At 60.7% G+C, this 27,788-nt stretch overlaps 2 protein-coding genes across 4 annotated transcripts; one reads left to right on the forward strand and one right to left on the reverse strand.

Annotated features, from left to right (window-relative positions):
• ATG9B (autophagy related 9B) lies at window positions 1,335–10,211 on the forward strand. 3 transcript variants are annotated; one of them, XR_001917928.1, is made up of 15 exons: window positions 1,405–2,138; window positions 2,302–2,345; window positions 2,489–2,553; window positions 2,669–2,830; window positions 3,376–3,517; window positions 5,025–5,779; window positions 5,923–6,076; window positions 6,227–6,406; window positions 7,112–7,348; window positions 7,489–7,622; window positions 7,782–7,878; window positions 8,077–8,209; window positions 8,295–8,437; window positions 8,594–8,945; window positions 10,132–10,211. XR_001917928.1 is itself a non-coding variant. In XM_018046726.1 (14 exons), the coding sequence occupies exons 1-13, from the start codon at window positions 1,592–1,594 to the stop codon at window positions 8,420–8,422; spliced, it is 2,778 nt and encodes a 925-aa protein (XP_017902215.1). In that variant the 5' UTR covers window positions 1,335–1,591; the 3' UTR covers window positions 8,423–8,437; window positions 8,594–9,461. The 3 variants fall into 3 exon arrangements, 1 of the variants encoding a protein (XP_017902215.1); XR_001917929.1 differs by lacking the exon at window positions 10,132–10,211 and adding an exon at window positions 9,944–10,031; XM_018046726.1 differs by lacking the exon at window positions 10,132–10,211 and having other exon boundaries at window positions 1,335–2,138; window positions 8,594–9,461.
• NOS3 (nitric oxide synthase 3) lies at window positions 9,340–27,788 on the reverse strand. The gene is made up of 26 exons (XM_018046724.1): window positions 27,588–27,788; window positions 26,158–26,275; window positions 25,720–25,868; window positions 25,315–25,477; window positions 23,880–23,971; window positions 23,647–23,788; window positions 23,014–23,153; window positions 22,753–22,927; window positions 21,961–22,062; window positions 21,271–21,465; window positions 21,067–21,140; window positions 20,747–20,891; window positions 20,390–20,494; window positions 17,710–17,777; window positions 17,154–17,270; window positions 16,869–17,043; window positions 14,722–14,854; window positions 14,505–14,583; window positions 14,207–14,394; window positions 13,426–13,598; window positions 12,899–13,109; window positions 12,698–12,785; window positions 11,541–11,662; window positions 10,621–10,769; window positions 10,096–10,290; window positions 9,340–9,954 (listed from the first exon to the last, which is right to left on the reverse strand). The coding sequence occupies exons 1-26, from the start codon at window positions 27,743–27,745 to the stop codon at window positions 9,793–9,795; spliced, it is 3,618 nt and encodes a 1,205-aa protein (XP_017902213.1). The 5' UTR covers window positions 27,746–27,788; the 3' UTR covers window positions 9,340–9,792.

Consider the following 27,788-nt stretch of genomic DNA (forward strand, 5'->3'; position numbering starts at 1 on the left):
TCTTCCGTGTAATTATTTGCTTGCATAGCCACCTCCCTACCAGGCTGTGACTGCCTCTTGGATAGTGGCTCTGTCACGGGTCCCCTCTTTCCCTTCTCCACGCCTGGCAAGGAAAAGTGCCCTTTATAATAACTTGAATTGGGCTCGTGGTAGGGAGGCTGTCCATTGATGAATCTGGAGTGAAACTGGGGAGGAAAATGTGCCAGGATTAGTTTGAAGTTCGGCTGGGTGCAGAGGGTGTCTGAGAGGATCCTAAATTGCATATGGTGGAAAACTGGGGTGAGTGAGGTTGGGGAGAGACCAGAGGAAACCCCACAGAACCCATTTGGGCAGACATCTCAGAGAGATCGTGGGAATTTCTTGGCCCCTCTGCAGTGTGAGGTTCCATTTGGGGACACCCGAAGTCTTGTTTTCATAGCTCTGCCTCCTGCTCTGGGATAAAACTCTGCAAGTCCTGAGCTATTATGACACTTCCCCTCCCAGGAAAGAAGCACAGGTTCCTCCTCCAAGTTCCTCCAGAAGGCAATCTGGAATGCACTCTGTTTCTCTCTCTCTCCATTTCCTGGACTGGTCCTTACATCAACCCTTGGGCCTAAGCCCTGGGGGCCTTAACACCCAGGTGATTGAGTCAGCACTGCAGGAATGGGCTTCAGTAGGAAACCTAATGATTCAGGATCTCAAGAATGGCGTTGGACAAGCCACCAAACCAGCTGTCTGGGCCTCCGCCCCCTCTTGAGGTGGCAACAAGGAACTCAGCTCAGTCACAGGGCACCCAAATTACCTGCCCTTGCAAATTCCAGACCTTCAGCTGCCCTCTGCTGGGTCAGCCCTGATGCTTCTCAGGGGGGCCCCCGAAACTGGATCAGAACTTGGAGAGGGTTTCAAGAGGATGAATCAGTGAACATAATGGAGCTTCAAGAACCGCGCTTTCCTACTGTAAAAGCTCCAAGAACCATCTCATATCCAAAAGAACACCCTCTCCTCTCTTCACTTCTCTCCTGTCCTGTTTCTTCCGACCCAACTGCCAAGTCAGTCTCCCCTTTTCCCTTCTTTAGTACCGTCATAACAACAAAACATGCACACGCTTTTCTTTTCTTTTTGGTTTCAAAGTGTTTCTCTGTTGATCACTCTGTGTGTATGTATGTAGGGAGGAGAGAGAAGTTTTGTTTTGTTTTGAGATTAGGTTTTAAGAAACCAAAGATGTACAGTATTGTCCTGGCCCCATGGCTCTAGCATCTTCAATAGGGTTCTTTTCGCCTTTGCTTTGGCTGCTGCTCTCTAGCCTCACCTTTAAATCCCCTGGAGGTCTGAAGGTGGGACTGTGGGGATCTCCTTCCGTCCTCTGCAGCTCCTGCCCGGCCAGGTGTGGAGGTGGAGCCCTAAGAGGTTTGGCCACAGGTTGCCCTGGAAGGGGTGCAAGTGGTCCGGCTGGTGCCTGCGAGTTGGGACGCCTGAGGCCCGCCCCTACTGAGTCACGAGCTGTTGTTGTCACTCGTCCTAGTTGTCAAAGTCCCCTCTCAGCAACGCAGCCCTCTGCGGAGACGGCAGCAGCTCCCATCCTTCTGAGCTTTCAGGAGAAGCCGCTGGCCTGATGGTGAGGCAAATGGGCTGGGGGGGGACCAGGGGGCGGTTGGGGCGGTGGGGAGACCTGGGGCCTGGATCTGTGCCCCTCCTCCCCACGCCACTGCCTCCTCTTCCTCCTCCTTCCTGTCGGGGACCTGGGGCGGGGAGGGTCTCCTTCTCTCTCTCCCCTGTCCCTCCCACAAGAAGGGCCCCTTCCTCAGCTCCTCCTTCAGCCTCGGGGCTCCCCTGCCCAGCGGTGCAGGGCCCAGGGGCTTCTCAGCCTTGCCACAGTGCTCCCCCAACCCCAGCCACTCCCCCAGCGCAGCCCCAGCCCTCGATGACACCCGTCTCTGCTCCCCCTCTCTGGGGTTCCCACTCTGCCCCTCCCCCGGCCTCGGGGACTCCCCCTCCCCCACGCCGATGCCCCCAGGACTCTCCTGGGCTGCGGATAGGCCCTCTGATACCTGAGCAGGATTACGAGCGGCTGGAGGATGGTGACCCTGAGGGGTCCCAAGATTCACCCCTCCATGGGGAGGAGCAGCAGCCCCTGCTTCACGTGCCAGAAGGGCTCCGAAGTGAGTGGGTGGGTGGGTGTGGGGCTGGGGAGGCCCTGGAGCCTCTAGGGTTGCCCACCCTTCCCCCCCCTCCCGCCCTGCCCCAGGCTGGGCCTCTGGCAGCAGCTTGAGGGCATGGAGTCAGGTGAGTGCCACACCCCAACGCTCTCCCTTCTGTGCCCAGGCTCCTGGCACCACATCCAGAACCTGGACAGCTTCTTCACCAAGATATCCTTTCTGTGTGCAGCGTGGCAGAAGGGGCACAGCAGGCAGGGGGACGGGTGCCGTGGGCTGGGGACTTGGGGGGGATCGGGAGGCATCCTCAGGAAAAGCCCATCAGGCTTCAGGCTGACTTCTTGACTTGCGGCCACATCTACAGCTACCACCAGAGGAATGGCTTTACCTGTATCCTGCTGGAGGATGTCTTCCAGCTGGGGTGAGATGTGCCCAGGGGCCCAGAAGGAGGGGCACACCAACTCAGTGGACCTGGGGGCTGGGGCAGGAGCCCACTCAGCCCTCAGGCTTGAGCACTGCTCTTCCTCTCGTCCCAGACAATTCATTTTCATCGTCACCTTCACAACCTTCCTCCTTCGTTGCGTGGATTATAATGTTCTCTTTGCCAACCAACCGAATAACCGAACACGACCTGGGCCACTCCACAGCAAAGTGACCTTGTTGGACGCCGTCCTACCCTCCTCCCAGTGTGCCCAGCGGTAAGTGAAAGCCGGCGGGGGCAGGGGCTGGGGGAGACCAACACAAAAGCCTCCCCTCCTTTTGTTCCTTGGTCTAGATCATCCATTCTCCAAGGTTTTGGTTTGAGTACACCTTTGATCCGCTTAATGTTGGTGGAGAATACACCTTTAATACACTTAATGTTTGTTGAGAACCAACTCCCAGGGGCTTTTGTTCTGAGCATCCTATCTGCATTTACCTTGTTAGATGTCAAAGCCAAGAACAGCTTTAAAATCTATGAATGTAGGAACATACATCCTGTCTGTGAACGTGATGTCACGTAGACTCTGGAAAAGTCCACTGGATACTCTTGGGAGAATGAGAATGAAAATGGCAGAAAACCTGAGTTTTAGCTGAAAACTTTTGACCTTGCAGACACAAGAGTCGGGGGACCTCTAGGACCCACACTCTGAGAATCACTGGTCTGGCAGGGCCCCCTCTCCTTGACCTCCATCGCTCCCCAAGACTGGTCTTCCTTGCTGTGGGGCCCCTGCTTTGTCTCTGCTATCTGTCTCGCCTCACACAGGATCTGCTCCAGCCCCCTCCTGGTCTTCCTGCTGATCCTGGCTGCTGCCTTCTGGCTGTTCCAGCTGCTTCGCTCAGTCTGCAACCTCTTCAGCTACTGGGACATCCAGGTGTTTTACAGGGAGGCCCTGCACATCCCCCCGGTGAGTTGGATGAGCGTGTCTGTGGAGGGGTGCCATGTCGGGGGGGTGGGGGGCCGAGGATGGGGAGGAGTGGTGGGCTGTGCAGACAGGAGGAGCCACTGGAAAGAGGACAGACCTTTGTGACACACCTACCTAGGCTTAGCCCCAGATAACGCTAGGAAGTGGAGTACGACTCGTTAGAACCCGAGGTCCTTACTGTTGTGGCGCTTAGTTGATGCAGATGGTTATGGAAGATATGTACAGCCACGTACTTGTGGTCCAGATGATGGGGATTTCAAGGGGTGGTCCTCTGGTTTTACAGAGCAGGAAGAGCTGAGACCTGGCTGGGAAGGATAGGAGGTGAGAAGGCGTTCCAGGCCCCATGAAGGAAAGGGGTCGGGGGAGAGCAGTGAGCATCTCAGGCAGCGATGAGGAGACTGACCTACCAGCTTGCCACTGAGTGTTCAGGCCTGTCAGGGGCGCCCACCCCCCTTTCTGGCTTCTCTTTGCAGGAAGCTGCTTTGTGGGCCCCTTCACTGTCCCTGGGCACACTTCGCTCTCTCCTCCTCCTCTTGGTCTCAGCTCCGTCTGCCTCTGTACTTATTCTCTAAGGCGCAGCATAAAGGCTACCTTCGGCAGTCAACTTCCCTTGCTCCCCTCAGAAGTCCAGAACCCTGCCCTCCAGTGCAGCAAAGGGGAGAGGTCCTCCGAAAGCCCCCTTGAGTAGGGGAGCCCGAGCCACAGCAGAGGGCTGGGGACGGACGCAGGGAAGGTCGGGAGCTGGACCGCTGCTCCTCCAGGAAGGCGCCTGACCCCTTCTCTTTTTCCTTCCTTCTTTCTGCTCTTCCCCGCTTCCTTTCAGAGGTAGGGGAGACCCTGGGGTGGACTGGAGAGGCTGGCCTGGAGGGATGTGACTAAGCTGGGCTGGGGAAGCTGGGTGAAACTGGGCTAAAATGAGTTGCAGTGGAGCAGCAAGTGAGGTCTGACAGCCTTCCCCCACCCCAGATGGGGATGTGGCCACTGTCTTAGGAAGATTAATCTGATGGAGGGGATGCGGGTGGGGTCTCCAAGCATGCCGAGGTAAAAGCTTGTGCGGCTTCTGCGCCCTGCTGGCTGGCACCCTAGGAAGGAGAGTGATCGCCCTGTTACCTGCAGCTGTGGTGTGCCTTGTGCCTGTAGGGCTGCCAGGATGGGGACGTGTCTGGAAGGGGCGTGTCTGGAAGATCTGCTTGGAAGGGGCCGAGCTCATATACCTATGGAGTTTAGCTTATGGGGTGGGGGTGGGGGGGGGTCCCTGGGGAGCACGTGACTCCTGGCCCAGGAGGGGCAAGGGCCTGGGGAGGGCGCTTCAGACCAAGGATGAGGTGCCCCTTGTGGGCGGCCGTGAAAGGCGGTGGGTTTCCGGCGGGAGGGCCCCGGGTGAGGCCGGTGGGGAGGGCACGCCGGGATGCCGCTCTGGCACGCGGAGGGTGGGCATCGCGATGGAGATGGGTCGGGGGCGCTGGCTTCAGCCGTCGCCTCTCCGCAGGAGGAGCTCAGCTCGGTGCCCTGGGCAGAGGTGCAGTCCCGCCTGCTGGCGCTGCAGAGGAGCGGGGGGCTGTGCGTGCAGCCGAGGCCGCTGACGGAGCTGGACGTCCACCACCGCATCCTGCGCTACACCAACTACCAGGTGGCGCTGGCCAACAAGGGGCTGCTGCCCGCCCGCGCCGCGCTGCCCTGGGGCGGCGGCGCGGCCTTCCTCAGCCGTGGCCTGGCGCTCAACGTCGACCTGCTCCTCTTCCGCGGGCCCTTCTCGCTCTTCCGCGGCGGCTGGGAGCTGCCCGACGCCTACAAGCGCGGCGACCGGCGGGCCGCCCTGGCCGCGCGCTGGCGGCGCACGGTGCTACTGCTGGCGGCCGCAAACCTGGCGCTGAGCCCGCTGGTGCTGGCCTGGCAGGTGCTGCACGCCTTCTACAGCCACGCCGAGCTGCTGCGGCGCGAGCCTGGCGCGCTGGGGATGCGCCGCTGGTCCCGCCTGGCCCGCCTGCAGCTCCGCCACTTCAACGAGCTGCCGCACGAGCTGCGCGCGCGCCTGGCCCGCGCCTACCGCCCGGCTGCCGCCTTCCTGCGCGCCGCCGCTCCCCCCGCGCCCCTGCTGGCGCTGCTGGCCCGCCAGCTCGTCTTCTTCGCTGGCGCGCCCTTGGCCGCACTGCTTGTGCTCACCGTGTACGACGAGGACGTGCTCGCCGTGGAGCACGTGCTCACCGCCATGACCGCGCTCGGGATCGCGGCCACCGTGGCCAGGTGCGATGGCAGAGGGCCGGGAGGGGGTCCTTTTACTCGGTCCTGGGTCGGAGCCTCCGCGCACCCCTCCTTCTCCCCCAACCCCCCGCACATCCTCTGAACCGCAGGCCCCCTTCTTTCCCCACCCCGATCCCGCCCTCTAGGTCTTTCATTCCGGATGAGCAAGGCCAAGGCCGTTCGCCGCAGCTCCTGCTGCAGGCGGCCTTGGCCCACATGCACTACCTCCCCGAGGAGACCGGCCCTGCCGGCAGGACCAGCTCTTACAGGCAGATGGCGCGGCTGTTGCAATACCGAGCGGTGAGGGTCAGGCTGAAAGCGGCGCTGCGGGGGCTTTTGGCTGCCCGCCAGGGTCTAGGGGAGGGCCCCCGGAGGGGTTGGAGGTTGCCTACCGGGCGAGTCTGGTTGCCCTCAGCAAGCCCTTCTCGGCCTCGGGCCTGCTTTCTCCAGGTCTCCCTGGTGGAGGAGCTCCTGTCCCCTGTCCTCACCCCCTTGTTTCTGATCTTCTGGTTTCGGCCCCGAGCCTTGGAGATTATCGACTTCTTTCGGCACTTTACTGTGGATGTGGCTGGGGTCGGCGACATCTGCTCCTTTGCCCTTATGGACGTGAAGCGGCACGGCCACCCTCAGGTGAGAGCCTGTCCCCGGAGGTGTGGGGTAGGTAGGTTGGGTAGGCATTGGCTTGCCTCACTGGAAGCAGAACTGGGTTCCACCCCCACCTTCACTGCTTGGCACCTGCAACCTCGAGCTCCCCACTTCACTTTCCTGAGCCCTCATTTCTCAAATGCGGGCAATGACTAGCCAGTGCTTGGGCCTCTTAGGAGGATCACGTGAGATGACAGGTGGAGAGCCCTAAGAGGGTGCCCAGCACCGTCACACACCAGTAAATGGGAGCGCAGACCACTGGAGAGAAACGGCGTGGTCAGTGGATGGGGCTGGGGAACCGATGGGTTCCCTGACCAAGGCCATTGGGCCAGTTGTGGTAGCCAGTGTGCACAGGCCAGCAAAACTCTGAGCCCACGTCATATGCTAGCACTGGGTCTGGACCCGGGGCCTGCCCTCTGGCTGTGTTTTTTTTTGGCTGATCTTGAACTCGTCCCCTTGTGGCCTCCATCCTTTCACCCTGGGGCTAGTGTTTCCTGTCCTGCCTACCCCACGAGGCCCCCAGCTCAGCTCTCCAAGTGGAGTTGGCTGGAGTTTCCTGGTGGCCTAGTGGTCAGGCTTTAGCGCTTTCACTGCCAGGGCCCCTGGTTCAATCCCTGGTCGGGGATCTGAGATCCCGCAAGCTGCGCTGCCTGATCCTGGCAGCACGTGAAGGGCCATCATTCCTTTCAGTGGCTCTCCGAGGGACAGACCGAGGCCTCACTGTCTCAGCGCGCCGAGGACGGGAAGACAGAACTCTCCTTGATGAGGTTCTCCCTGGTTCACCCACAATGGCGCCCCCCAGGCCACAGCTCCAAGTTCCTGGGGCATCTGCGAGGCCGGGTGCAGCAAGATGCAGCCACCTGGGGCGCCAACTCAGTGCGCAGCCCCCCTGCCCCCGGGATCCTCAGCGACTCTTCCTCCCCTCTGGTGAGTCGGAGCCGGTCCCCACCACCCTCTGCCTCACCCCTTTATTAACCTGCTCGCTGGTGCCATCTGCTCTCTTGCCTTCCCAGACCTCCTCCCTCCCCTCTGTCCTCTCTTCTGACCCTCTCTCCTCTCTCTCCCAGCCGGAGGCCTTCCTGGCCAACCTCTTGGTGCAGCCCCTCCGGCCGCCTCAAGACCTCAGCCCCACAGCCCCCTGCCCAGCCGCAGCCACGGCCAGCCTCCTGGCCTCCCTTTCCCGAATTACCCAGGACTCAAGGTGAGGGGTAGTGGCCTGAGATGCTGGGAGCCAGCGGTGGGGCTGATCCTCCAGGAGAAGGGGCACTGGAGTAGGGGGTGATGTGGAAGGGGAGTTGAAGTCAGGCTCTCCCTGGGGGAATGTGCGTGTCTTCATGATCAACTGTGCCCTCTGTTCTAGCTGTGTGTCCCCGGGAGGCACGGGGGGCCAGAAGCTGGCCCAGCTCCCAGAGCTTGCATCTGCTGAGATGAGTCTCCACGCCATCTACCTGCACCAGGTGAGCAGAGGGGGTGCCAAAAAGAGAAGGGGAGGGAGGAGGCAGCTGAACAAAGGGGAGAGTGTGGAGGGGGCTGGAGTGTAAGGAGTTACTCAACAGGAGCTGGAGGAGGAGTGTCGACAGCCTCTGCACCTGGCCTGGGGCTGGGCCTCACACCAGGACAGGACAGAGGCCTCTCATCTTCTCCCTTCCGCTTAGCTCCATCAACAGCAGCAGCAGCAGCAGCAGGAACTGTGGGGCGAGGCCTCGGCCTCCCCGCTATCCCGGCCCTGGCCCAGCCCCCCACAGACCCTCTCTCCAGATGAGGAAAAGCCGTGCTGGTCCAGTGATGGTGAGGCAGTCAGGGTGTGCAGGGGACAGACGCTGGGGAGCTTCAGCCATCATGGCATTGCCCAACTCATGGCCTTTCTCACCAGGCTCCAGTCCCGCCTCCAGCCCCAGACAGCAGTGGAGAGCCCAGAGGACCCAGAGTTTGTTTCCTGGAGGGTTCCAGGAGCCCACAGACACCCAGAAGGAGCCTGGCCAGGCTACTAGCACTGACTGAGTGGGCTCCTTGGGGGTCAGTATTGTCTCACGGGGGTGGAGGAATGAGTAGGATATTGAGTGGTGTCAGACTTGGAGGGGTGGGAAGAGTGGTGGGAATTTGGGGTGACGGGGGTGGTCATCTCTGGAACCTGAACCCCTGGACGCCTGCCAAGAGCTTTTCCTCCCCCAGGCTCCCTGGCTTCTCCAGTCATAGGAGATCGGGCGAGGCGGAGTGGAAAGGCATCCTGGGCCCTCTTTCAAGACCCCCACAGATGCTTTAGTTGGGCAGGACTTGGGAGTCATTGACGAACTCGCCCAGAGCACAGACGAATGGTAGGAGAGGAGCTGCCCGAGGCCTCAGGAAACACGTCTTGGAGACAGTCCCCACGTGGAGGGGCTAAGGGACGACCGTCGGTCCTGGAGTGGTAGCCTGGGGAGAAGTTACCAAGTGACCTCATGCCCATGGGCAGGGCCAAGGTAGAGGCCAAGCTACACATCAGGAAGCGATGAGGGACGGGACCTGAAAGGCAGTAGGTGCTCAGGTTCGTCTGGCCCTTAGTTTCCTATGGGACTGGTGGGAGGGCATGGGGACTGTGAGCATGAAAGACCAGAGGGGCCTGATGTGTTTGGAGTTCATGGCGGTGTGACGTCTGAGAAAGTGGCTGTGGCTCCTCGTGCTGTAGGGAACCAGCAGTGAAGTTTGCTCACGGCTGTGCTGCTCATCTTTGTGACCTTAGTCCTGGACTCCCCACGCCTGGCAGCCAGGGCTGTCCCTGCTTCTAGTCAAGATTAGGGAAGCCACACTGGAGAACTGCCTGCTCTTGGCTGGAAACCAGGCTTCTCCAGGGCAGGAGTCAGAGAGGAGCCTGTGGGACAGGACTCCTCTGTCCAAGAGTTACCACCCCAACACCTTGCACACAAGTTAAAAGACAAAGCTTGTCATTATTCTGTAACTGTAATTGACAGCGCTGGCTTAGGTATCTTAGTAGGTCTCCTAACTTCTGGTCCAGTCTCTCTTATGGTTAAATCTTCAATAATAAATATTTGAATGATTTAGAGATCAGGTTTCAACATAAGATACTTCCGGAGAGAGGCGAGGGGAATCTAAAATTCACCTAAACACCAAAGGGCTGACTGTAGGCTCTGGAATACCGCTGCTGGGAGGGGTCTTCCAGACAGACTTAGGGTGGGGAAACAGATCTAGAGATGAGAGGATGAGATAGTACAGGGAATCCGAACAGTCTCCGTACTCTGGACAGACGATGGGAAGTCACCTTGGGAGGGGAGGGAGAGGTGGCCGGTCCCAGTAAGGCCGACAGGACAGCGGCAGAGCCATAGCGGAATGACAGCCCCTCTCTTCGGGAACTGCAGTGGGAGGCAAGAGGGGTCTCAGGGGCCGGGGGTGTCTGGGCCTGGCGGGTCGAAGGCCCAGGGCACCGCGCCCCGCAGATGCCGCTCCTGCAGGGAAAAGCTCTGGGTACGTATGCGGCTTGTCACCTCCTGGGTGCGCAGCGTGAGGCCAAAAATGTCCTCGTGATAGCGTTGCTGATCCTGGGAGGGAAAGAGGGCGGAAGATCAAAACCCCAGTGGAAGTGTGGAGCGGCGGTCGGCCCCGCCCCCGTCCGGCCCCGTCCCCGTCCGGGTCTGGCCCCGCCGGGCCCCGCCACGCCCCCTGCCCCCGCCCCTCCGCACCCGCAGCACGCCGATGACGTCGCCCGCCTCGTCCAGCTCCATGCCGCCCTCTGTCGCCAAGATGCGCTGCACCGTCTGCAGGACGCTGGTTGCCATAGTGACGTCGCCGCAGACAAACATGTGGCCCCGCTCGAGGCACAGCACGCGGTGCACCTCGGCAGCCAGCTCGGTTCTCAGGATGTCCTGTACGTAGGTCTGAAGGGGAGGCGGGGTTAGGGGGGGACCCCGGCGGGGCCCGCGGAGCAAAGGGCAGGCCCCTGGGGAGCGAGGGGGCCGGGCGGGTCCTGGGCGCGAAGAGATGCCCTGGGTGCCAGGCGGGGCCCAGGTGCGCGGGGCTGGGGTCTGGAGAGACGGAGCGGAGCCGGGGGCGGGGCTTGGGTGAGGGTGACCGGAACCCAAAGGGGGCCCAACGAGCTGATCGGAGTGGGCCGGGCCGGCCTGGGTCTCAGAGACCAGCTGGAGCACACGGCGATTCTTCCTCCGTACTTAGCTTCGGGTTACCCCAGCACCCTCAGGGTCCCGCACCTTGGGGCTGTCAGGTTCCCGGGAGAAGGCGGTGAGGACGCGGCCAAACACCCCGCGCTCCTGGGCGTCCTGCACCTCGTCGCGGTAGAGATGGTCGAGTTGGGAGCACCGGCAGCCGAACACCAGGGTCATGGGGGCGGGCTGCAGCCCTGCGGGCATCACTGTGGCTTGAGAGCGCCCTCAACCCCTCCTGGGGAACCCAGCTCCGGGGACACCTCCCACTGGCTTCTTTACTCTGGCCGACCGCCCACCTTTTCCTGCAGAAGCCACCACTCTCCACTCTTTGGCCTCTAGGAGAGGGCTAGATGTTTTCACAGAGAAGCCCAAGGTCACAGGAGGTGGTGACTTCCCTCTGGCGGGATGGCCAGTGGTGACACTGTGCTACAGCAGGGCCTCCTGACTCAGAATCCATGCCCTTGGGACCATGTAACCCTGCAGCCCTGAGACAACCAGCCCTCCCTGCTCAGGCCCCACGTTCTCCCACACCTTCAGCTTCTGTACTCTGCGCCTTCCTCTTGGTCACAAGCCCCCTTTCTTTTGATCGGCCAGCTTCCCTGGGCACCCTGTACCCAATCCGAACACCCTTCAGCTTCCTGGGATCTCAGACACACTCCATTGACCTCTGACACAGTCCAGAGTCCACCTGGGGCATTTCCGTCTTTTGAGTCCCAACCCTGTCTTCTCTAGGCTTCCAGGTTCCCTTTGTCCTTAATTCAATCCAATGCTACTTTGTGCTAGGCACCAGGAAGCCACACCAATGGGGCACTGCTCTTGTCTCTAGGGGGTTCCCCCACTCCCCGGTCTAATAAACTTCACCTTTGGAGTCCTGTTTCTTGCCTTTCAGCGCCCTGCCCCTTGGTCCCCCTAAATTGTGTGACTCCCTCTTGCCTTCCGGTCACTCCCTTGGGCCCTGGCCTCACCTTTGCTCTCAATGTCATGCAGCCGCTCCTGCCAAAATCCCCGGAAGGGGGCGATGCCAGTGCCGGGGCCCACGAGGATGCAGGGCACGTAGGGGTCAGGCGGCAGCCGGAAAGAGGGAGCCCTGGCCAAGACACCCTCCGTCAGGCCCCCTTTGTCCCCCCAGACTCCCCCACTTAACAACCTCGGCAGGGTGGAGAAAGAACTTAACCTGCTTGCGTCTAGCTTACAGCGAGCATGGTATGCTTAGGAAAAGAACTCTCCGTGTTGGCAGAGACTCTCTGGACCTGTGGTTTCTGGAGGTTCCGTCAAAGGAAGTAAAGCTCAGGTTTGAACTGAAGAATGTTTTGATGTCTCAGTTTAGGAGATATAGACAGCATGGGGAAGGGAAGGGCAGACAGCCTTTTGGTTCATAATGGGCTCACTGAGTGTATTTGAAACCACAGCCTCAATATCGGCCTTTGGTTTGTGTTCACTAGATGGGCAGTTTATCTGTAATTTGGCCTACTGGATGGGTTTGGGTCACTAGGCCTGGCTGGTGCATCCTGGGAACTCTTGCTTGTGCCACCTTAGGCCTCCAGCTCCTGGGTGCTGGATGGGGCAAGACTTCTGGACGCAGCAGGGAGGGAAGGGTGTCCTGAGATCCTTCCCTTTCCCTTGAGTCCTCAGTGACACTATGGTGAGCTAACTAGTTTTCCCTGGACTATAGGCTGGTGGAGCATAGTTCCCAGGTGCCTGCCTGCCAACATCCGAGGGACCCCATGGATGTAGGGAGGGACACAGTACACCTTCTAAAAGGGACAGGGCCTGCTGGGGTGGGATCCCAGCCCGTTCCTGGGAGCTGCAGCCTCAAGGTAGGACCTGAAGTTCGAATCAGTGAGAGGCCCAAAGCTAAGCCAGAGTTGTGAAGTGAGTGGCTTGACGGGATGCCCCGTCCTGGCTGGGTTAGGCTGGGCCTGCCTGCTCCCACTCACACGCTCCACCAAGGCATCTCCCCTCCCCCCACCCCCCCCCGGTCCCCCCATCCCCACTCTAGCCAGCCTGTCCATATGCCCTCGGCCATCTGTGTGGCGCTCTGTCCATCCTGGCTTGGACAGACCCCCTCCTCCTCCCTGTGCCCCTCCTGCGTGCACCTGCCGCCCCTGCAGTGCTCACTCACCCCCTGATGAAGCAGGGCACTGGGTCTCCAGTCTTGAGTTGGCTCAGCCACGTGGAGCAGACCCCGTAGTGTAGGGGGCCCAGCCCATCTAGGGGGTGGGGAGGAGGGAGAGGGCCCCCGGTGAGGGATCCACACCCCCCCCACCCTGCCCTGGGGGTCACTGCGGGGTCCCGGCCCTGTCCCCCCTGTCCCCCGTCTCACCTTGGGTCCTGTACGCCAGCACAGCCACCGTGAGGTGGACCTCTCCGGGGTGGGCGCTGGGGGCCGAGCTGACGGAGTAGTACCTGGGCTGCAGCAGGGGCAGCTGGGTGAGGAGCAGTGGGGCGGGCAGTGCCACGGATGGGAACTGCTCCAGCACCTCCAGCAGCGTGGGGCAGCGGAACCACTTCCACTCCTCGTAGCGCCGGGGGTCCTGGCGGGGTGGGGGGTGGCAGTGAGCTCAGCTCCTGCCTCCTGTCGACCTCCCTTCTTGACCCCTCCTGAGCTGAGCCTCCTGGCTGGGGGGCTTCTCGCTCCTCAGCTGGGGCCACAAACATTTCTCCAGCACCTTCCGTGTGCCTCTTTAAGGCCAGAGAATTTAGAGATGAATAGGAACACCAGAGTTGGTGGGGGGTCTTAGACCTGCAGGACTTCCGCTGGAGGTCCCCCTCCCCGCAGCTCATCCTGTCTCATGGGCCCTTGCTGCCCCACTGGGGGCAGGGATTGGGGTGGGTGTGGGGGCTCCCGACCTGACTGAGGGTCTCGAGCTCCTGCTGTTCGCTGGGTTCTTCGGCCAGGGTGCTGAGCAGTCGGAGAAGCCGGGGGCTGGGCGGGGAGGTGATGTCCAGGAAGAAGGTGAGAGCCTGGCGCAGTGTGCACGGGGGCAGCCGCGGGTCCCGCACCCAGCTGGGAGGAGGGCCGCCTGGGGGTGGGGTGGGGGGCATGAGGGGACGCTCAGAGAACGGGGCCACACTGGGCCCGCCTTGTCCTGGGCGACGGCTGCTTCTTGGGGGAGGACGTGGGGACTGACCACACCTTATGGTGTCATTGGACGGCTGGCCCTTGGACAGTGGTGGTGGGCCTGTCTGGGTAGACCCTGTGTGTCTATTCGAGGGCCCCTGCTGGATTGGGTTGGTCTGGTTGTGTGTGTGTGTGTTCGGGGCCCCTGCTGGGTTGGCTTGGTCTGGTTGTGTGTGCGTGTGTGTGTGTGTTCGGGGCCCCTGCTGGGTTGGCTTGGTCTGGGCCCCTGCCACTCCCCTGCTCATCTTATTGTAACTCCAGGCCCAGGGGCAGTGGAAGGCAGACCTGGTGCCAGCTACAGAGCAGGCTAGACGGCTGGGGATGGGGACGGGCCCAGAGGGAGGGGTGGCCTTTTGTGGGGGCTCTGGGGGTGGGTTCTGAGAAGGGAGCCGCAATCCATGGAGGTAGCACGGTGGCTGCGAGTGGGGGCCGCAGCAGCCTTCCTTCGGGTCCTGACCCTGAAGGGACCCTGGGGCCAGAGGGATGGAGCGGCCCTCGATGGCCCCTCACCTGGGCTGCCCTTCTCCAGCTGCTCCACAGCCACAGACTCGGTGGGCGGCGGTGGGTCCTCCACGCGGCTCAGCAGCGCCTCCACGAGGCCCGGCCGGTTGGGCGGGCAGATGCCTATGTGGTCCCCCGGCTGGTACTGCAGCCCCTCCTGGCCTGCGGTGTCCAGGCGCACCAGGATGGTGGCCCGGCTGGGATGGGGAGAAGGGAAAGTTACAGGAGGGCTGGGGGCGAGGAGGTGGGTGCTGGGGTCTGGGGAAGCGGGGGTGGGAGGGTGGGCTGAGGGAGGGGCCCTCCTCACGTGGACTTGCTGCTTTGCAGGTTTTCCACTGAGAGGACTGTGGCCTGAAACATCTTCCGTCTGTGCACGTGGATCAGGCCTGAGGGGCGAGGGGGTGGGGAGGCGAGGAGATGGGACTGAACCCAAGCCAGGGACTCAGGCCTGGCCCCCGAGTAGTGGGTCCCGGGCCCCCTGGAGCCCAGAGGGCCGGCAGGGTTGGGGTAACGTCGGGCCCCACCTGGCAGCAGCTGGAGGCCCTCGGCCTGGGCGCTCAGCCGGTACCTCTGGCGTTTCCAGCTCCGTTTGGGGCTGAAGATGTCCTGGGCGGCGGCCTTGGCCTCCTCCCCGACGCAGAACGTCTCGCAGGAGGCCTGGGGGTGAGGGGGTGAGTGTTGAGGACCCCTGGCCGCCAGGGAGGCCCGAGCAGCAGGGAGCTCAGAGGGGCTGATCAAGGGCCCGTTGGATCCTCGCCGCCTCCCCGAAACAGAGGCTGACGGCAACTTGTCCTTCAGCCCACTTGGTGCCGCTGTGCTGGCCACTCTTTTGCACGTATTTGTGTCACACCCACTCAGTAGTTAACCTGGTGAGTGTTAATCTCATGGTGCAAGAGGCACAGAACTCCTTGCACACAGTAAGTAGCCCTCAGCGAAGGCGTCTGTGTGTTCAGACCTGAGGTCACAGTCTGATTCCTAGACTGAAAGTGAAAGAAAGTGAAGTTGCTCAGTCATGTCTGACCCTTTGCGACCCCATGGACTGGAGCCTACCAGGCTCCTCCCAGGCTCCTCCTGCCATTGGATTTTCCAGGCAAGGATACTGGAGTGGGTGGCCATTTCCTTCTCCAGGGGATCTTCCTGACCCAGGGATCGAACCCAGATCTCCCTCTTTGTAGGCAGCCGCTTTACCGTCTGAGCCACCGGGGAAGCCCAGGCATTCCTAAACTAGCAGCTTGCGAGTCTCCAGTTCCCAGGCTTTACACACCTGCTTAGAGTCTGCTGAAGATGAAATGAGAAGCTTAGGTAAAGCCCTGAAGTGCTCCTGGAGTGGGCACAGAAGGGGGGCGGGGCCTGGGGCAGGACCCCTGGGAGGGTATGTATCCTATCTGTTTCTACTCAGGCGCAAGCCTGGCAAACCACTTAGCCGGCCCCTTAGCGTGAAACCTACAGCTCATCCAGGATTGGCTGCCGCCTCCCCTCCCACCCGCATCGCCAGTCCTGTTAATCTTTCTTTTGTGTGTGTAAAGTCTTATATCTCTTCCTTCCTTCCTTGGCCCCCTCCCTTCCTTCCTACCCCCCTCTGCTCCCACCCTGGTCAGCTCAGAGCCTTCCTGCTTCAGTCTGGATGCTCCTCCCGTCGGCCCTGCATTTCTAAGCGCTGTCCGCCAGCCTCATGCCTGCTCCCTGCTTCTCTCCTCACGCTCCCAGCTTCCTGTCACTTCCCTTTGTCTGAATTCTTTACTCCTGTTTTCCATGCCCTCTTCTCCCCAGCAAGGGCTTCCCTGCTGGCTCAGATGGTAAAGAATCGGTCTGCAATGCAGGAGACCCGGGTTCCATCCCCGGGTCGGGAAGATCCCCTGGAGAAGGGAGTGGCTACCCACTCTTGAATTCTTGCCTGGGAAACGCATGGACAGAGGAGCTTGGTGGGCTCCAGTCCATGGGGTTGCAAAGAGTCAGACACGACTGAGCGACTAACACTCTCCTCCCCAGCAAAACCTCCATCTGTGCTGGCCGGCCCTCCCCACCCCTCCTCCTGGGGAGCCCTCCTCCTTAGCCATCAGTCCAGGCCTGCTGAGCTCAACCTTGGGAACCCTGGCGGGGCCAGCAGTGTCCTGAGCCGTGTTAGGACTGGGAGAAGGAGCCCCCCTCAGCTCCAGGAGTGGTCCCCAGACCAGGCAGGGCTGTTCTGGAGGAAGCCCAGACTGAGAAAGTCCCACCTTGTTCTCCCCTAGCCCAGGAACCCCCTCTGGCTCAGGTACCACCCCAAGCCTGTCTGGCCCCTGACTTCCTGTAGTTTCCCAGCTTCAGCCCTTGCCTCTGTCTTCCCTTTTTCCTTCATCCTGCCCTACACCCTCTCCCCTGCACCCATCCGGGAGAGGGAGTGACCTGTGCCTCTGTGCCTGCCCGAGGCGGCCGCCTGCCTGCTGGGGCCCTGGCTGCTGCTGCTTCAGGGCCATGTCGTCCATCACTGCTACTCAGGACTCAGCCAGAAGGGCTGGCTGTGCAGTGGGGCAAAATATAAGGGTGGATTTTGGAGGAGCCGGAAGGGGCCGGAGAACCCAAAGAGTCAGGGTGTCGGTGAGGCCCCGGCCTCCTCCATGTGGCAGGTCTGGAGGTGGATGGAAGGAGTCAGCATTGGAGTTGGAGGGGTGGCGGGAGTTGGGGAGCTCACCTGGAAGGCCGCCTTTGCCCAGCCACGGAAGGCCTCCTCCTGGCCGCAGAGCTCGTCGCCCTGGCCCAGCTGCAACAGCCGCTCCCCTCCCAGCTCTTCCAGCCGGGTGTCCACTGCACGCGCGAAGGCGCAGAAGTGGGGGTACGCCCGGGAGCCCAGTCCAAACACACAGAACCTGGGGTACCAGGAGCCATCAGGGCAGGCCCCTTCATCCTCGCCCCTGGTGCCCAGGCAGCTCGCCGCCCCCACCCCCCGGCAGAGCCCTCCTTGCCGAGGCCCCCGGACCTGAGGGTCCCCAGGGCCCCCGCGCTGTCTGTGTTGCTGGACTCCTTTCTCTTCCGCCGCCAGGAGGACACCAGCGGGTCGGAGCAGGAGACGCTGTTGAAGCGGATCTTGTAACTCCTGCAGGAGGCCAGGGGACAAGGGTGCCACAGGGGAGGAGACCGTCAGGGTCCAAAAAGCGCCTGCGGGCAGCTTCAGGGGCTCTGCCTCTGTGGTGCTGGGGGCGGGGTGGCTTGGTTTCGTGGCTGAGGGTCTGTGTCCAGGGGTCCCTGAGCCCTAGGCCCCGCCTCCTCTCCTCTCTCTGCAGGAGACGGGCCCCTCAGAATCCCTGGGACTGAAAGTGGGTAGTCACAAGGAAGAGGGTGTCCTGAGGCTGTGGTGGGTGGAGCTTAGGCCTGTGCTCAGCTGTCCTCCAGCTTGTTGGGAGGCTGACTTGCAGCCCAGAGAGGGGACTCTGTAGACCCCCTTTCCTTTTGTGTCTCCAAATGCCTCCCTTTCTCCCCCCTTCCCCTCCCCTTCCCCCTCCTTCTCCCCTACCCCCCACCCCGCCCCCACTCACTTGTGCTGTTCCGGCCTCGGGGAGCTGTTGTAGGGCCCCGACATCTCCATCAGGGCAGCTGCAAAACTCTGGTGAGGGCAAGTGTTAGCGTGGTGATTAGTTTTGTTTTATTTCAGACTGTACAGAAGCTCATACTGCACTGGAGTGGTCCCTGTTATCATTAGTTACGATTTTAATTTTTGTTTTGAACATTTCACAAAAAGAGGTATGGGCTTTTGCAAAACATTACAGAAGTGTGTCAAGTAATAAAATAGAAACCCTACCCTTCCCTTCCCTCCAGTCTCATCCATCAGAGCAGATGTACCACAGACAGCTGTTACACTTTCTAGCCCCTTTTTCATTGTGCTTAATATATGTCTGTATTTATAGTTTATTTATTTGGCCATGCCACGCAGTTTGTGGGATCTTATTTCCTCGACCAGGGGTTGAACCTAGGGTCCCCCAAGGTGAAGGCACCATGTCCTAACCACTGGACTGCCAGGGAAGTCCCTAGTTTTCCTTTTAAGTGAAAATGGGATCATATTATGGTTACCTGCTTTTTGCCAATAACCTATCATGGGTGTCCTTCATGTCCACACACCAACACTGACCTCAGTCTTTTAAATGACGACACAGCATCCCATCATGTGTAGGTACCGTTCTGTATGAGACCTCCCTCTGACAGGGACATCTGGATGGCCTACGAACAATGCTCAAACACTCATATGTGCTTGCCTCCTCCTTTGTATATTTCAGGAGGGTAGTCCTTGGAGGTGGACTTTCTGAGCCAGGATTTGAAAACGAGTCATAAAATTGTCCTCCAGGATCCTGTCCACACTGCAGGTGACCACTCCGTAATGTTTCAGCCAATTTGATAGGTGGAAACAGCTCTCAGTCTCCCTGCGTTGTTCTGATCACTAGCGGCGTAACACCTTCTAGAAAGCTGAGCCGTTATCACGTGCTGCCACGGAAACAGCTTAGAACTACACATGCCAACCTTTGCACAGGAAAAAACAAACCGCGGCAAGGCCATAACATCCCGGGATTCACTGCAGATGCCTTTAGGTGGTGGGCCTACAAGTTCACCGCAATTAGCATGCACTACTTTACTTTCTGAGCATTTTCTTGAAGTATAATGTACCCACAGAAAAGCACCCATGTTATAAAATGCCCAGCTTTATAGCTTTTCACAAACTCAACCTACCTGTGTCGTCAGCATCGCATCAAGAAACGTCACCAGCGTCCTAGAAGTCACCTTCGGGTAACCCGAGCCCAGGTCCCCACCTCCCGCCCTGGGGTCACCACTGGCTCTCCTGACTAAAACACCAGAGATGTGTCCTCCCTGTTTCTAAACTTGGTGCAAAGTGAGTCTGATGGTCCGATTCTCCGTGTCGGGCTTCTTTCCCACTCACACGTGATGTTTGAGATTCATCCGTTCCATTGTGTATGGCTGTAATTTGTTCACTCTCATTGATGCATCGCATTTGAAAAGACCACGATGTATTTTTCCCATCTATGATTGAGAGTCATTTGAATTGTTTCCAGTGTGGGGATACCATGAGGAGTGCTGCTATTAATATTCTTGTTCATGTCGTTAGTAAATATATGCCATTTTCTGGGGGTAAATTCCTAGGTTTCCTCCATTAAAAAAGGAATACGTACATACATTGACATGCGCGGAATTTAAGGGTGCAGTTCAAATTGGTTTGGCCATTGGGCGGTTTCAAAGTTAGACATACGTCTACCCGGTGACCCAACAGTTCCACTCCTAGGTATTTATCCAAGAGAAATGAAAACATAAGGCCACAAAAGCCTTGTACAAAACTGTTCATAACAGCTTTATCCACAATAGCCGAGCTCTGGAAAACAGCCCAGGTGTCCGTCAGCAGGGGAGCAGAGAAATAAACTGTTCACACCCCCGAGGTGGACAGGAATGAACCACTGAATTGTCCAACAGCGAGATGAGCCTCCAAAGTAGGGTGGGTGAAAGAAGCCAGACACCGTGTGTCCCTTTCCGTGACCTTCTAATGCAGGTGCCAGGAATCAGGACGGGGGTCGCCTCTGGTGGGGAGACTGGGAAGCAGATTGACTTGGGGCCTTTCTAAGTGCTGGGAATGTTCTCTGTCTCAAAAGGATCGTGGGTCCCACGGATGCAAACACGACTCATCCTAGAAACAGCTGGTGAGTGTGTTTTTCTTTAGAAGGGAGGTCGCACGCAGGACTGAAGGGGCAGCGTGGTGGGGGAGAAGCCCTCTGTGGGCATCCTGCTCTAGGGGGCTTGCGGTGTAAGTGCTAAGAAGACATCTAAAAGCAGAAGCAGACAAGAGCTCCAGAAAGGAATGCAGCTAGGGGCTGCCGCGACCCGGAAGCAGGGAAGGTAAGGGCTAACAGTCAGGTATCGGACTCAACTCTAGTTGGTTTCTGTCAAGATCTGTTCAGAAAGTGAGGTTGCCTAATTTCTGTTGGCATCGGAGCAGTGGTCTTTCCTTTTGTTAAGAAAGGAAGAAAAGACACAAAGCTGAGATCTCACTTTGGCTGCCGTCTTTCCCGTCTGTCAGTGCCTGAGCAGTCAGGAAGTGCCTCCCAAGTGCGGAAAGCTTGCTCTGATAGTGGCAGTGACTCGGACTCCGGGTGCTGCCCAGCCACACTCGGTTTTGAGTCTCCCTTCTTGCCAGGTGCCCCCTTCCCTGGCAGGCCTCACCTCTCCATTCTCCGGGGGATCGCCATTCCCAAAGGTGCTGGTCACCACCAGCACCAGCGCCTCGTGCTCCAGGGACACCACGTCATACTCATCCATGCACAGGACCTGCAGGCAGGGAGAAGACGCATGTCCTGGGGACCCAGGCCCGCTGCCCTGGTCTGTTTCACTCTCGTCCTCGTGGGAGGGCGAGACTCAGGCCCTCACCTGATCCCTGCGTCCCTGAGGGTCCCGGGCTCCTCGGGGGCCCTGACTGTGACCCTTTCCCGTCCTCCAGCGTGTGAATGAGGATAGGGCCAGGATGCCCCCCCACCCCCCACCACTTCTTTTCAGACCCTTGCCCGCTGGGCTCAGCCCTACCCGGGGGTCAAAGGCCTTCCGGAAGAGCCTCCCCAGCTGCTGAGCATAGCTCTGGGCCCGGCCGGTCTCAGAGGCGTACAGGATGGTTGCTTTCACTCGCTTGGCCATCAGGGTGCCCATGAGTGAGGCAGAGATCTTCACCGCGCTGTGGGCGAGGAGGGGATGAGGGAGTCCCAGGCGCACATAGCCAGGGGCCTTCCCCTGCGAGCAGGGTCTCGGTGGGTTTGCAGGGGTAGTGTGCCCAGACCACCGATGAGGGGGGCGGTCCCCTGGGGTGTGGGGGAAGGGCAGCCCCCCACCCGGCGGGGGGAGGCACCTACTTGGCCACTTCCTTAAAGGTCTTCTTCCTGGTGATGCCGGCGCCCTTGGCCGCGCTCCCCTTCCAGGGGTCTGGCTGCAGGGGGATGAGGAGGGGCAGGAGTGAGGAGGGAGAGGAGAGAAGAAAGGGAGGTTGGAGGCTCCTGGAGGCTGTTCCGTTAGAGCTGGAGGAGTGGGCAGGAGCCCGTGGGGGGTGGGGTGGGTACCTGATAGCGGAAGGCAGGGGACAGGACGTAATTGACCATCTCCTGGTGGAAGACTGGCGTGAGGCTGCCCGAGATGGGGGGCACGATCCAGGCCCAGTCGGCGGGGCAGCCCCCTCTGGCCTTCTGCTCGTTTTCCAGGTGCTTCATGAAGGACACTGTGGCGGCGTGGTGGTCCACGATGGTCACCTTGGCGAGCTGGGGAGAGGGAGGGAAGGGGCGGGGCCAGGCTGAGGCCCAGCCCACAGAGCCGCCCTTCCGCCACTCACCCCACACCTACATGCACGGCCTTCCCGGAGCCAACGCCACCCCTGCCTGGGGTGCTCGTGGTCCTGCTGCCAAGTCAGCGGCAGAAGCAGCGGCTCTGAGCTCTGACGTCTGTGTGCCCACCTTGACCCAGCCCACACATCAGCATAGCCGAAGCTCTCGAGACCCCGCAGAAGTACTCGGCAAACCCTAGTTTCCTCAAATTATAATGCTCAGCATGCAATTGATCCTAGAATTAGAGTTTCCAGAATCCAGTGGGTCCCCTAAAGTGTGAAGCCCGGAAGGCCCCCAGGGACCACAATTACCGGGCATGCGCCAGTCGGCTGGGTTCCCGTACTGGGACCACTGGCCTAGGCGCTCAGAGCCCGCCATCTAAGTGCCTCTCTCTCTTCCAGCCCTGCTCCTGGCCCATCGGGGCCCGTGTACCTGAAAGCTGTGCAGCACAGCCAGGTTGATCTCCACGGCTGCCTTGTCCTTCCACAGGGACGAGGTGGTCCGTGTGTCGAGGTCCATGCAGACAGCCACATCCTGGGGGCAGAGGTGCCCGGCATCGGTCGGGATGGGGGTGGGGAAGGGTGGGCAGAGAACATCTCTGTCTCTAACTCATGAGGGGAGGGAGTGCGGGTGGGCAGGTGGGTGGCCATCCGGAGGCCCACCTGCTTCACAGGGCCGATGCACATGCCTGCCTGCAAAGGCACCTCAGGGCAGAAAGGGACCCTGGTGCCAGTGACTTGTTGGCCCTATTGGTTTTTCATCTCTAAAATGGGTTTTAACATGTTTTGAGTCAAAATACCCATTGAGAGAGCCTCCTAGGAGGCACTAGTGGTAAAGAACCTGCCTGTCAAGGCAGGAGACATAAGAAATGCGGGTTCATTCCCAGGGTTGGGAAGATCCCCCGGAGAAGGAAATGGCAGCCCACTCCAGTATTCTTGCCTGGAGAATCCCATGGACAGGGGAGCCTGGTGGTCTACAGTCTATGGGGTCACAACAATCAGACACGACTGAGTGACTTAGGACACACATGCACACTCACACTTTGAGAAACTGATGAAAGCTCCAGCCCCCATTCCCCGAAAAATAACTACATCTTCGCCTGTGGGCACCCCCTTTGCCCCGACCTTTGGTTCTAGCTCAGGAGGCTGGACCTGGCGTGTTCAGATTTCTCCCTGTTGCTGACATCCGGTACATCCCCCCCCACCCCGCCACACTGGTCCTCACCTCCAGGATGTTGTAGCGGTGAGGGTCACACAGGTTCCGCGTGCCAATCTCCGTGCTCATGTACCAGCCGCTGAAGGGGGCCGCGGGGAACTCCAGACCCCCGATTTCCAGCAGCATGTTGGACACGGCCGGGAGGGCATACCAGCGCAGGCCCAGGGCCGCGAACCACTCCAGTCTGGGGGTATCAGGACGTGGGATCAGCCTCTGTGGAGCCATACCCGCCCGGCCACCCCCCACCTGCCCCAGCCCCTCTGTGCTCACGTGGGGTGCTCCAGGGGCACTTCGAGGACCAGCTCGGGGGGCAGAACAAAGAGCTCTGGAGCCTCATCTGGGGCCTGGAGCAGCAGGGGCAGCACGTCGAAGCGGCCGTTTCCGGGGGCCCAGCCGTGCTGGATGCAGAGCTGCGGGGAGTGGCCAGAGGGGTCTTGGGGCCGAGCCCTGCGGGTTCCTCGGGGGCCCTTCCTCCTTCATCTCAGTGCAGTGCCCTTCCCCTCTACGCTGACCGCCCTTCCACTGGACCCTCCTGCCTCCTCCCAGAGTCCTCACTGGCTGGCTTTCCCTTCTCCTCTCCCCGTGCCCACCTCTGTGGTCTCCACGTTGGCGGGTCCCCTGTTCTACTCTCCCCGTGCCACCTCCGTGGTCTCCACGTTGGCAGGTCCCCCCTTCTCCTCTCCCTGTGCCCACCTCCGAGGTCTCCACATTGGCAGGTCCCCCTTCTCCTCTCCCCGTGCCCACCTCCGTGATCTCCACGTTGGCTGGGTCCCCCCATCTCGTCTCCTCGTGCCCACCTCCGTGATCTCCACGTTGGCTGGGTCCCCCCATCTCATCTCCTCGTGCCCACCTCTGTGATCTCCACATTGGCTGGGTCCCCCCTTCTCCTCTCCCCGAGCCCACCTCCGTGATCTCCACGTTGGCTGGGTCCCCACGCACAGAGCCGTCCTGCTGTCTGTAGCCTGCGTAGCGCACCAGCTGGGTGTTCCAGATCCGGAAGTCTCCGCGGCCCGGGGCGCGCTGCGGGAACACTGTGATGGCCGAGCTGACACGGGGACGAGAGCTGGTCAGGGCCCGGGTCCACAGCCCACGCTGGGGCAGGGTGGGGTCTCGAGCCGACGAGGGGCGGCACTCACCGAAGGTTGCCACGGTTGGTGGCGTACTTGATGTGGTTGCAGATGTAGGTGAACATCTCCTGTGCTGAGCTGCAGTCCCGGGCATCGAAAACCTGAGCCGGCCGATCAGGGAGACAGGAGGGAGGTGCGGGTCTTGAGCAGCATCCCCAGGAGAAGGGAGGGAAGTGGGGCAGGGACTGACGACCTTGGCGCAGCCCTTGAAGGCTGGTGGTGCCGAGAGCTGTGAACTAGGGCTCTTTTTTCTCCGGGCAGCCTCCCTGACCCTTTGGGCCCACACTGATCCTTCCTGTCCTGCACCCCACATGCCCGGCATAGCCTGGCCTGTTCCTTATGCTGGCGAGTATCTCCCCATCCCTATAGGCTGACCTGGTCTCTGGTACAGAGGAGGGACCCAGTCATTGCCAAACTGATCACTGGGGAAAGGCCACCAAGTGACTGGAAGGCCACCCGGGGTGTGGATGTCGAGAGTTCCCTGTTTCTCACGGTGCTCAAGCAAAGGCGGGTGAGCCCAGCCCGTCTTCTGACCCTCCTTGGGCACACATAATGGGGAGGTGGGGATGGGTGCATCAGGTGGCCTCCGGGGACCCTGCCCATCCTGGCATTCTGATGCTAGGAGGAGCCATCCTAACTGGCGGTGTGGAAGCCCCAAAGGCTGGGAGGTCTGATTCCTGCTTCAGGGAGGAGAGGACTCATGTTGGTGATAGCGGCAGGCCTGGGGTCAAGGGTGGGTCAAATACAGAATCTCTGATGGATTCAGAGCTGAGCCGGAGCTTCAGCCAACTTCAAGGGTTGTGCCAGCATCAGACAGGACTGTTCTGATTTTATTCGGGACTCCTTTGGGATTTACGGGGCATGCGGCTTACTTCCAAATTCTCTGGTGTTCAGTTACCGCTAAGGAGGCCAAGGTCACAGACCCAGCTCCCCCGTGGGTCAGGCTGTCCCAGTAACGTGGGCGGGCTGGCTGTGAGTCATGTGGAGGAGGGTGTGGGCCAGAGGCTCCGGTGGGGGGCGGGGGTGGGGGTGGGGGCAGGGAGGTGTGCTGGGAGGGAACGGTGTTTGGGGTGAGGAGGCTAGGATGGGCAAGTGAGGGCCTTTTCTGGAAGATTCTGTTGCTCTGACAATACCCCCCCCAACTCCACCCCTGGCCCAGGGATCACTGCTAAGCTGTCCTCACCTACACAGTGTATACCTCTGTCCATCTGGCCATTTCTCCCCACCCAGCCAGGGCACTGCTGTGGGTCTTAACAACCAGCTTTTGGCTCCTGGGCAGAGGGCTCTCCCGGGATGCTAGTCTCTAGTGGGGAATGGGCAGGAGTCTCCCCATTGCTGGGACCACCCCCTCTGCCCCAGGAAGCCTCGGGAGCTTGTCACACCCCTCTTTTTTCTCTTCTGCATCCCCTGGCTCCCACACTGGGTGCTTGCCAGGCGGCCATACCTGCAGCTTCCCCCACTGGATGCGGCCCACACAGCGGGGCGCGTTGCGCCAGGCCTGCTTGGCCCCGAACACCAGCTCGCTCTCTCGGAGGTGGTAGGTGCCCGTGGATGCCACCTCGGCCTCCACCTCCTGAAGCCGCTCCTCATGAGCCTGGGAGCTGCTCCTAGGAAGGAAGAGGGGAGGGGGAGGAAGTCGTTGGCAGGGGAGGATCCCCCAGGCTCGGCAAGCGTTTTTTAGGGGGGCGTGGTGTTGGCGGGTGTTGAGCTCAGGACCCCCCTCCCCTGTGTAGTATCAGGATGGGGGGAGGGAATGGGAGCTGCCTCATCCACTTCTTGGTCTCAGCAGGACCTGAGCTGTAGGACAAGGAGGGGCTCAGGGGCTCAGGGGCTCAGGGGAGGGTCTCACCTCTTAATGGAGCTGTAGTACTGGTTGATGAAGTCCCTGGCCTGGCTCAGCAGCTGCTCAGCGGGTGGAGGTCCTTGGGAGGGCCGAGTCTGCAGTTTCCGGGGCAACACCAGGGAGCCGAGGCAGCGTCTGGGGGTGCAGGGCCCGTCCTGGGTCGGTGGAGGAGAACCGAGGTCAGGACCAGATCAGGGCTGGCGGCAGGTTGAGGGGTATGGGGCTAGGGCCTGGAGGCAGAGTCTGGGACCCCACGAAAGGCTGGGGGCTGGGGCTCCCAGCTAAAACTTTAGCAAACAGCCGGGAGGTTGGGCTGGGTTAGGGCGGCTTGATAATGAACAAAGTGCTCCCGGCGTGTCCCTCAGCCCCTCCAGTTCCTCCCTGGCGGCGGGCCTCAGCCCTCTGGACCCTGACCTGGGACAAGGCGGGGGCTCCAGTCCTCACCTGCTGGGACTGCGCGCACAGGGTGTCGTAGGTGATGCTCCCCAGCTCCCAGTTCTTCACACGAGGGAACTTGGGCCCCTCCGGAGGCCGGGTCAGCGTGGGGCTGCTGGGAGCTGGGCTGGGGAGAGAGAGAGAGAGAGAGAAGTGCGGGACCCTTGGGGAGTGCCCCAGAGACCTCTCTGGCCACGTCAAGAGCCCCATGACTCATTCCTTGCCTGCCATGTGCTTTCTCACCTTTCCTCATGGCACCCACCACGGCCTTAGGAGGCAGGTGGTATCGCCCCCTGCCTCCCCTGGGGGTACAGATGAGAGATCTGAGGCTCAGAGGATGCCAGGATCGTCCAAGGGCCGAACTGCCCCTTCTATACCCAGGCCCACCTCACACCCACCCTGGATGCTCGGGCAGACCCGGAGCCGTGGGGGCTGTGGCGCTGGGATCTCAAGGCCCTGGTTCAAGGCTGGTCCTGGTCCCCACAGCCTCCTCTGGACATCTTCCCGGAGGCTGACATGAGCCCTTGCTGGCCTGGAGGGGGATGAGCCTGAGGAAGCTTCAGTGGGGACTCCTGGCTCAGATTTCCCTCCAGTTCACGCCCCTCCTGACAGTGGCTGCAGTGTGTGTGTGAGGGGAAGCCTATCGGGCCTTATCACTTCCTCCCAGAGCCGCCGGCCCAGCTCGAGGAGGAAGGGAGGACCTCGGGGCTTAGAGCGCCCGGTGCTCAGGGCTCCTGGCCCCTAGCCCTTCCCCGCAGAGCTGCCTGCCTGGCCTGGCACCCCACCTGGTCCTTCTTCTCCCCAGGGACCTCTGCCCTGGAGGCCGGTGGGGGGAGCGGGTTGGCCCTGCTGGGGGCCGGGGCTGCAGGCTCAGTTTCGGGGTAGATGGTCAGTGGGATGAGAGGTCTGGAGCAGGGGAAAGGGGACCTGGCTGCCCTGTGCTCTCAGTTCTTCCCGAGGCTCTCAGTCTCTCCCCCATGGCCTCAGTCCCTCACCCCATCTCTCCCCAGCTCCTTTCCATTCCCGTTAAATCGTCACGGCCGTGTGTTTGAAGACTTGCTGTGAACTAGCAACTCAGAACAACCCCGTGGTGGTAAAGGACCACTCAGTCCATATTTGATATAAATGGAGGTTCAGAGAGGTTAAGTAAGTTGTTTCGAGTCACACAGCTCTTGGCTGCTGAGCAGCCCGAAAACCCTAGCCACACACACCTGTGACGCTGGCACCCTTGCCTCAGCTTTCAGCTGCTGCTTGCTGGCCCTGATTCGGGCCTCTGGTCTGAGCCTCCTTGGCGATCTGTCTGCACCGAGAGCCTCTGGCATCTGCCACCTGGCTCTCTGGAGTGGGAAGCAGGCTCCAACCCTTCCCAGCCCAGCCTGCAGGCCTCGACGGCCGCGCCCCCACCCTACCACCTGTGCCCCGGCCTCCGTGGCCCTCACCTGTGGTCTGGTGCTTGCGGGGTGGCGGGTGCGGGGGCCCGGCTGGGCTCAGGTGCTGGGGAGGCCGGGCCCTGCTTGCCACATAGCCCGAAACCCAGCCCCAGCCCCAGGCCACAGGGGGGCCCGGGCTCCTGGCCCACACTCTTCAGGTTGCCCATGTCGCTGGGGCGGGCGGGCGGCCTCCGTTTGCTCTGTGGCTCC

The sequence above is a fragment of the Capra hircus genome, chromosome 4 (genome assembly GCF_001704415.2).
Source record: "Capra hircus breed San Clemente chromosome 4, ASM170441v1, whole genome shotgun sequence".
NCBI classification, from domain to species: Eukaryota; Metazoa; Chordata; class Mammalia; order Artiodactyla; family Bovidae; genus Capra; species Capra hircus.